General features: G+C 27.7%; 1 protein-coding gene across 1 annotated transcript; it reads left to right on the forward strand.

Moving 5' to 3' along the window:
* Window positions 1-3,104: 3,104 nt before the first annotated feature.
* Window positions 3,105-6,150, forward strand: LOC106767963 (beta-amyrin 28-oxidase). Its single transcript, XM_014652931.2, has 4 exons — window positions 3,105-3,682; window positions 3,812-4,230; window positions 4,991-5,178; window positions 5,637-6,150. Exons 1-4 carry the CDS (start codon window positions 3,147-3,149, stop codon window positions 5,934-5,936), a joined length of 1,443 nt encoding a protein of 480 aa, XP_014508417.1. The 5' UTR covers window positions 3,105-3,146; the 3' UTR covers window positions 5,937-6,150.
* Window positions 6,151-10,334: the final 4,184 nt, after the last annotated feature.

Genomic DNA, 10,334 nt, shown 5'->3' on the forward strand with positions numbered 1-10,334 from the left:
AATTCTAAATCTTAGACCATAAACCTTAAACCCATTAACACTACAGCATACGTATATATTTACATGTCATAGTTTTTATATATATATATATATATATATATATATATATATATATATATATATATATATATATATATATATATATTTCCCTTTTCTAACAATAACTTGATCACTAAATTAAAATAAATAAATTAAGGTAATTGTCTTAAATTATACATTTTGTGATAGTTGTTGCGTATAATTATTGACAATTTAGTTTTTATCTTTATTTTGATTATTCTTCTTTTGATGTCTTGATTAAGTTTCATTTAATACCGTTATCTACTCTATTATTATTTTTTATTATATTTGTCTTTACATATCTTTTTTTTTTCACTTTTAGTATGCTAATATACTTAATGATTTAATTGATATTCAGTTCTTCAACAATATGTTTGAGTAATTAAATTACTTAACATTAAGGAATGTAAGTATGAACATCCATATGTGTTCAAAGCACATAACGAAATGAGTATTTATTTTATTCATATCAATACGAAAGAATCGGATAAAATTGTTGTTCATACAAGTATACTAAGCGTATTCGTTTTTATAATAATTATCTTAATACTTCTTTCATTTAATGTCTAACCCTAAGATTTTGTAAAAAATAAAAATGGCAATGCAAACAAATAGAGTGGTTGCAGCTGGGGCTACGTTGGCTCACAGTTTTCATATTCAACAAAAAAATTCCTAAATATTTTTAAGAGAAAAAATAAATAAAAATAAAAATCATAATCTATAAAATATACATGATTGATTGGTTGATAGAAGTAAGAGAAGAAATTAATAAAATTACTTTTTTTATAAATAAAAAAAAAGATAAAAATTTGTCTGCATATAAATTTCAAAACAATTAAGAAGCTTGTTATAATATAACAGAGATTTTATGACGAGTTGAATTTTGCCAAACGCGGATGATAGTTTTGTATTTCTTGCGGCTAATAATACCGACACAAACGATAACTGCATATGATTGCCAAAAGAGATCAGAATACCATTAAATGGAATCTATTATTCCTCTTTTCTTTCTTTCTTTATTTTCTTTTTTTCAACGTATGGGATAAGTACGTAACTCTGAACATTTTAACGAAGGATATCTATTCACTATTCATATTATTTAATAATAGATAACACTCTAAATATATTTTTCTTAAGACATCTTTTAAAAATAAATGGTAACAAAAATTTTCAAGTTCTAAAACAAACAATACATTAAATAAAATATTTAATCATAGTATATTTTTGTTAACGAACTTGAAGTTAAACCAATTTTTAACTCATTTTAAATAAAAATTAATATCATGTAAATGAGCATGTAATACTATAATAATTGAAATTCCAAATACTTATTGATTGTAATTTAATGTCCAAAAATCATATATATATATATATATATATATATATATATATATATATATATATATATATATATATATATATATATTTAAATTATATGATTAAAAATCGTAAATAATATGTGAAACTTTTATAAAATATTTATATATCTAAGTGTAATTTAAATAGTTATTTTTCAAAAAGTAAAATTAAAAAAAATAGAAAACTACAAAATAGGGAAATTTATTATCCGTCTTGTTCTTTAGTAAGACATTGAAACTTCCATCTCGATTTATTCTTGAGTAGACAGAATGTTAGGTGTTGGAAAGCAATTCCACTGTAATGGTTTAGTTTTTAAACTTATATATATATATATATATATATATATATATATATATATATATAATTAATGTTTTTTAAACATTAAATTACATAATTATAATTACAATTATAAGTATAATCAGTAATTAAAATTTAATTTATAAGTATATATGAATCAAGTTAAAACATTATTATGTCAATGAAAAATACTACACAAACATTTTAACTTTTAAATAATTTTTATTTGATTTAAGAAAATGACCACCAAATCAATCCACGTCACCTCGACTCTAACATGCCTGATTGGCATCCTTCGGAACTAAACACCAATTTGTTAATATATATATATATATATATATATATATACACACGCACTGGTAATAGACATTTTTTTTATGATTTTTGAAGTTACAATTTTTTCTGATAATTGTTATTATTATATACTTAACACTTGGGTATTAGTATATCCATGTTGTTTTATTTTTAAAAACTTGAGATGACATCTACAAATAGAAGTCATGAACTTCTATTTAAAGGAAATTTCGAGTTCATTGAAAAGAATATTTTGAAAAATATAAACTAAATATGAAAAAATATCTTAACTTCGAATTCTCGAAAATTAATTTCTTTATCTAATGATAAAACAATATTTATAAATAAAGGAATTGTTTTCTTTAAGTACAACTGTTTTTTTTTGGAGATTTTACTATGATAAAAAAAAGTCACAATACTCTAATTAAATCATTTAACATTATAAATATTGAAAATTTCACTGATTTAATCCGAATTACAATAAAGTCATTGAAATTTTCAGAAATTACGAAAGTGGTATATACTATCTATAATTTCTAATTAGTTTAGGAATTGACGATTTCAAATTAAAAAAATTAACTTTGGTTTTTCTCTTCCAAATATATCCCTGTCTCAATTTTTTTAATTTGAAATCGTCCAATTATATTTTGACACGTAGTATCAAAATGGTGTCAAAAAATGGTGTTAAAATATCATTTTCCTTAGTCAAACTCCATATTAAACGCTTGAATTACGGCAGCAATGTGTAATGAGTTAATAAGTAACGTACATTGATTTTTAGACATTATGAGGAGTTTTTCAAAGATTAGTCATTAGATACTGAAATGAATAATCATTTAGAAGAAGAAAAGTTAGAATGAAACACATATATATTACTGTGCAAGTTTTTTATTATCATGTTGAGTGGCATATACAGGACACAAATGTGATTCACTCACCAAATTTCACATCTCATATCGAAAAATGATATATTAATACCAACTTTTCACGCCATTTTAATATGTATACAGTGTCTCAAAATAGTAATAGTGTGAAAAAATTGATGTTAATATATCGTTTTCCCATCACATTCTGTCTATAAATTGGCACCAAAATACTGTCACTTACTTGAACAAGAAACACATTGAAGCAAAAGCATGGAGCATTTCTATCTTTCCCTCCTTCTCCTCTTTGTTTCTCTCGTCACCTTCTTCTTCTTCCTCCTTTTCCACAAGCACCGCTCTCCCTTCTCCGCCCCAAACCTCCCACCGGGAGCCACCGGTTTCCCGCTCATCGGGGAGAGTCTCCAGTTTCTCTCCACCGGATGGAAAGGTCACCCGGAGAAGTTCATTTTCGACCGCATGATCAAGTACTCCTCCAACCTCTTCAAAACCTCCATCCTGGGGGAACCCGCCGTGGTATTCTGCGGCGCCGCCTCCAACAAGTTTTTGTTCTCGAACGAGAACAAGCTGGTGGCAGCGTGGTGGCCGGAGAGCGTGAACAAGGTGTTCCCCACGACGGTGCAGACGAACTCGAAGGAAGAGTCGAAGAAGATGAGAAAGTTGCTCCCACAGTTCCTAAAACCCGAGGCTCTCCAACGCTACGTTCCCATCATGGACAGCATCGCACAGACCCACTTTTCTTCCCTTTGGGACAACCACACCCATCTCACAGTCTATCCCTTGGCCAAAAGGTTCATCTTTTGTATATGTAGAACAAAGTCTTGTATGAAATGATCTTATTTTTTTACCTTGATCTCACGTTGTTTCTCAGTCATGCAAATTCTGCAGTTTGTTGCGAGAGCTAATGGGTATTGTAACAGGTACACATTTATGTTGGCGTGTCGTTTGTTTATGAGCGTTGAGGATGTGAATCACGTAGCGAAATTTGAGAACCCTTTTCATCTTTTGGCGTCCGGAATCATATCAGTGCCCATCGATCTTCCCGGAACGCCGTTCTACAAAGCTATCAGAGCAGCAAAAACCATCAGAAAGGAGCTGTTGAAGATCATCAGAGAGAGGAAAGTTGCTTTGGGCCAAGGAAATGCTTCCCCAACACAAGACATATTGTCTCACATGCTGCTCACGTGCGATGAGAACGGACACTTCATGACTGAATTGGACATTGCAGACAAGATTCTCGGACTTTTGATCGGTGGTCATGACACTGCAAGTGCTGCATGCACTTTCGTCGTCAAATACCTCGCTGAACTCCCTCACATTTATGATGCAGTCTATCGAGGTAACTAATTAAGGAAAATGATATTTTAACACTGCACACACGTGTCAAAATATGATTGGACGATTTCAAATTAAAAAAACAAACTTTGATTTTTCTCTTCAAAATATATCCCTGCCTCAACTTTTTTAATTTGAAATCGTCTAAATCACATTTTGACATGTGTGCAGTGTCAAAATGGTGTCAAAAAATAGTGTTAAAATATTATTTTCTATTAATTAATTAATTAATTAATTGATTAACATTTTTATTCATTTGTTAATTCATATATACAAATTCATTATTCTTTGTATATATTTACTCAAAATGTTATAGCCACAAAGATCTCTTATTTAAAGTCAACTTTCAACTGCACAAGTCAAAAGCTTCATGTTTCAATCCTCTTAACTTGCGTCAAACTTCACCGATTTGATTTACATAATTCGGTTGATGTTTGAATTACGAACTAAAATCCAAAATAAAGTATCACAGGATGACCTCATCATTTATGCGTTTGTTTCTTGCTCTAATTTCGTGCAAGGTAGAATCCCACCTCATAATACTTTTTTTATCTTAAAAACATAGTAAAACTTAGTTTTTTATTTCATTTTTTATACAGAAACCTTTCTTTCAGGGTACTTCATCCTGAAATAAGAACTTGTAACTAAGTCAAGCCCAAAACCAAAAACATAAGAATTCTCTAGATGAAAAAAAATATATTTATTAATACATTTTAATAATATAAGACGTGACACTTTAACATTAATATATACACTTTGTTCAGAGCAAATGGAAATTGCAAAGTCGAAGTTGCCGGGAGAGTTATTGAATTGGGATGATATAAACAGGATGAAATATTCTTGGAATGTAGCTTGTGAAGTGATGAGAATTGCTCCTCCACTTCAAGGAGGTTTTAGAGAAGCTATCAATGACTTTACTTTCAATGGCTTCTCAATTCCAAAGGGATGGAAGGTAACAAAATTTACGTGCCTCTCTTAATTTTATTTTCTTCACTACATGCCTTCAAGCATGAGTTATGCATATCACTTACCAATAAAACCTTAAAAGGTATTATTATTAGACAGTAGGTTTAAGCTTCTTTACTCAAAGCTTCTTTAGTCAACGTGGAACTTCCAACATATAATCTTAATATCATATTAAAAAGTGGATTTAAGTCTAACTCAATATCATAAAATCGGTTTGTAAAGTGAGATTTGTACCTCACTTATATATTATAATTTGACCTTATTTCTAATTGGTATGAGACTTCCAATAATTATTCTAAAAAGTCTCTTACCAATAGAGGTATCTTATATGTATGTAAATCTATAACTATATTTCGTTTTATCAAATGTGAGACTTTGTTTGTATTTTAAGGGTCGTATTATAAGCTTTTTGTGGTGATGAGTTTGGTTTTGCAATGGGTGTAGTTGTATTGGAGTGCAAATTCAACACATAAAAGTCCAGAATACTTTCGAGAACCAGAGAAATTTGATCCAAGCAGATTCGAAGGAGAAGGACCAGCTCCTTACACTTTTGTGCCATTTGGTGGAGGACCAAGAATGTGCCCTGGAAAAGAGTATGCAAGGTTGGAAATCTTAGTTTTCATGCACAACTTAGTGAAGAGGTTTAAGTGGGAAAAAGTGATTCCAGACGAAAAGATCATCGTTGATCCCTTACCCATTCCTGCAAAAAACCTCCCAATTCGTCTTTTTCCTCACAAACCCTAAAAACATACACAAAAAAACTCTTCTGAATCTACCATACACATACATACTTATACGCCAAATGTTTTCTCTGCTTTATATTTATTCTTTTTTACACTTTCATCCTTTAATTTCTTGTATTCCAGGAAAATATACTTACACAACTTCTATATTATTTCCAAGTGATTATTGTTTTGTATTAAAATATCAATTGGGGTTGACGAGATAATTTGCATTTTACCCCTTTCTGTTATATGAATTATACTTGTTTACTATACTTGGGGCTTCCGTTTTCACCATTTATCTTTCCTTGTTTCATCGAAAAAGTACTATAAAATACCAAGGAATGTTCGTTTTCTTTATTAAAGTATAAGCATCGAAGAAGAAAGAATAGATAAGTAGCTAGATTTGATTTTTGTGCACATATATGTCTAATCATGACCAGATAGATTCTGATAGAAAGAAAAATTAGGTTTAGATTTGCTTAAAAGTTTCCCCCATGAAAAAAAGTAAGGGCTAGTTGAGTAAGACTGTGCTTAAAAACTGAGACTTTAGGCAAAATTATTAAAAGATGATGAATAATAGAGATAAGGGAGAAGTAATATTTTTTTTTAGATTGAATAAAATTAATAGTAAATAAACAAACAATTTTCTAAACTTCAAATATTGTGGGTTTAATTTTCTTTCTATGCCTTATTACATAATTAATTAATATTCTTAACTTTTTATTTAATTCTAGTGTGCATAGAGGCTAATGAAAAATTAGAAAAGAAGGAAAATTAATATTAGGTTATAGATAAAACAAGCCACGAGGTCGACAGTTTCAGTTTTGGAGAGTCTCTTATATGTCTGTAACTTTTTTGTGCCCCTCAATTAAGGGTACCAAATCAATAAAGTGAAAGTATACAAAATATTAGAAATTGTTTATAGATACTCTCAATATAATTAAATATTAATTTACTAAAACTTAAGACATCCTTATTTGTGTAACCTATTATTATATAGGTTCACTTTATATATATATATAGAAAAAGTATTTTTCCTTGTAAAAGCCTACAAAGAGAAAAGGCAGATATGACTGTACAGCTTTATCATAAAGCAAAAACAATGTTTTCAAATTTTTATTTTGTAAATAATGAGAAATCACATTATATATGTTCAATGCCAAATCATGTGTCCATACATTATAACCTTCAATTTAAAAAAAAAATAAAAAATGAAAACTTCAAAATCGGTTTATCCAAGCTAAATAAATCGCATAAAAATTATCAAAACATTACTTCGTATAAACAAGATATCATATAAACTCATACCAATTATGGTCTTTTCAAAGACAAAAGGCATTAACAGTAATACTTTTTATTACTATATAATTGACTTGCATACATATTTATAATGATATTGAAAATACGTAATTAATTGTCTTTCCAATCCTATAATACTATTATTCATATTTTCTTCTATTTTTATACTACCTTTTTCCATATGTCATGTTAAAATACTACTTTCTTTCTAACAAGAAAAATAGCATAAAATTTACAGATACTCGACATTTTCAATAATATAACACAACATATTACACCATAAATATAAAAGCCTACGTTAAAATTTTACTTCTTATTTAAATTATTAAACTCAAATTTCATATTTTAGTCCCATTTAGTTCAAAATATCAACTCTATTTTATTTTATTTTTATCAGCAAAGAATATTTTTATATTTTATAGAACATTTTGGATGTTCAAGTCCTATTATCTTTTGTTTGCTTAGTGAGCCCACGTAAATCAATCATACACAGATAAAGGCTTTCAGAAAACTTCCTCTTATCGCCAGTGACGTGTTCCATCTTTACCCAACAATCAAGTACCATTATATATTGATATATTTTCACAATTATTTTTAACAATTTTTTTATAATAGGATATATGTTATTATTTTATTGATTTATTTAAATTTATGTTAAAAAAATTATTTAAAGTAGACCAATCACAAGTTGTCACGTATATGTTATCAAAAAGTTATTAAAAGTGTATTGTTTGAATAACTTTTTTCTTATATATTTGTCTTAGATTACAAAAACAACAAATTAGAATAGGACAGGTTTGTGTGCACAAGCTCTTTTCACTCTTTTCTGCATTGCCTTTTGTTCTACATGAGTTCAGTTCCTTTCCAACATATTGAAAAGTGTTGAGATAAAGTTAAATTTGAGAGTTTTATCAGTAATTTTATTTGAATATTATTTTGATTTTTTATTTATTTAAGTACAATATTATTTTATTTTGTTGATATAAAATAAAGATGGATTAAGTAGTTATTTTTATTTTGAGTAAGTTATATTTTATTTTTAGTTTTTATTTTTGTATTTGATCGAATGTCTTGTTTACAGCTATTTAAATATTGTCAATATTTAATGAAAGAGTCTAATTATTTGTGTGTGATTTTTTTTCTAACTTATATATGGTAATGGTCTACACATATTTCTATATGGCTAATTATGCATGATCAATGATTAAACCATGCTAGGAACTCCAACTTCACAAAATCATATGCTGAAATAAATTTGACAGCAAAACTTATTGTGCAGAATCTTTTAAAATCATGCATATTAGTAGGTCTGATGCAATGCTACTGTTGTAACCATGTTTCTGTATGCCTAAGTATGTGAAGGCAATGCTTAAACCACAATACAAAGTCTGAAATCTTAGGCCTTGTTTACTTGAGTGGATTTGAGAAGACTAATTGAGTAGATTTGAGAGAATTTGAAGGTAATTTTTTTGTTATTTATTTGAGTGAATTTGAAGGTAAATAAGAGTGGATTTGGAAATAAAGTTTGTGAGAGCTAGTGGAGGATTTAATTTATGTGACAAATTAAAAAAAATTTACTTCCAAATTCACTCTCACTTATCTCTAAATTTATTCAAATAAACAACAACAAAAATTCATTTTCAAATCCTGTCAATTACTCTCTCCCAAATTCACTCAAGTGAACAAGGCCTTAATGATTCTTAAAAATATTATAGATTTATTTTCTTATTACCTTATATAAGATTATTGACTCTACACTTGAATTCCTCGAATAAATATAGAATACAACGGCACAAATGTGAAAGTTTTTCTAAAAGAAAATAAAAGATGAACCCTGTCTCAAATAGTTTTCAAGAAATACTATGAAAATGGTTTATATTTCGATGAGTTGGTCCCATTTCAAAGTTTGATTATGGTTTATCAGTCTTAACTACATTGTTTCTGTCTTTTTGCGGTACTTGGTCTTACTTTTCAATTCATTTGACTACTTTTTGTTTTAGAATGTTTTCGAAACATGTTGAGAAAAAAAAATTATTAATTCAAATGTGAAAAATTATAATTATTGTAGTAAAGATTGAATAATAATACTAATAATACGAATAATAGAATTGGTTTATTGAGGTGTGAATGATCATTGTCTAAATAACTAATTGTGAAAGACTTATTCACTGTGGATTTTGCAATGTTTTTAAGAATTAGCAAAGCAAGTTTCCGTAAGAAAAAAAACTTATAATAAAATAAAAGGGTAAAATGTGATTTAAAAGAAATGAGAGAAAACTAACATAATCATAAACTATTATGCCCAGCTAGGTTATAAAAAGGTGAATAGAAAAAATAAACGAGGCCCAATAAGAAAGAGGGAAAGAAAGGAGATGAACGCTATGAACATTCACAAGGCAAAAAAGAAAAAATAAAAAATTCGGATAAGCTTTTGTATTTACCTTTTTCACTTTATCACGTTTAGTGACAAAGATCCTCTCGTTTATCAATAGCCTATATAAAAAACTTCATTAGAATAATATAATAATTAATTTTATAACGTTAAAAATCAAAACAAACATAAATTTCTACCATTAAAAATATGTGAACAAATTAAAATTAAATATATCGTCATATTTAAAATAACATTTCAATAATGTTTGGCAACTTTTATGAATAACAATACATTTATGCAGAATAAGAAAAGTAACGAATATTGTAGATTGACTTTTATTTTCTAAAACATAAAATGACATTATTAAATATCTTTAATTAAATTGACTTAGACCGTCTTTTATGATTTTACCAGTTGTCAACCAATCTTTTTGTTTGCATTTGTATTATAATGTCTTTAAATTGATTTTTCGATCGATTTGCCGGTTCATGGGTTTAACAAGTCGACGTAGTCTGATTTTCAAAACACAGTTTTATATTGCTTTAAGTGTCATAGAGCTATAAATAAGAGAAAAATGTATATAAAAATGGGGATGAAATAGCAAGTAATGTAACTGAAAGAAAATAGAATAGAAAAAATAAATAATTATGAATATATCTGAATAAATATTCAAGGCATGTGAAAGAAAAACATAACGACAATATTGATTTTTTGTTTAAAATAAATTTGTGTATAATTTTTTTT

The sequence above is a fragment of the Vigna radiata genome, chromosome 7 (genome assembly GCF_000741045.1).
Source record: "Vigna radiata var. radiata cultivar VC1973A chromosome 7, Vradiata_ver6, whole genome shotgun sequence".
NCBI lineage: Eukaryota > Viridiplantae > Streptophyta > Magnoliopsida > Fabales > Fabaceae > Vigna > Vigna radiata.

What these genes read in the sequence shown, in the direction of transcription:
- LOC106767963 (XM_014652931.2), top strand. Translation starts at nt 3,147, where the DNA reads ATGGAGCATTTCTATCTTTCCCTCCTTCTCCTCTTTGTTTCTCTCGTC. An exon ending in GTCTATCCCTTGGCCAAAAG is followed by an intron (nt 3,683 to 3,811) that starts GTTCATCTTTTG and finishes GTATTGTAACAG; the next exon opens with GTACACATTTATGTTGGCGT. An exon ending in TTATGATGCAGTCTATCGAG is followed by an intron (nt 4,231 to 4,990) that starts GTAACTAATTAA and finishes CACTTTGTTCAG; the next exon opens with AGCAAATGGAAATTGCAAAG.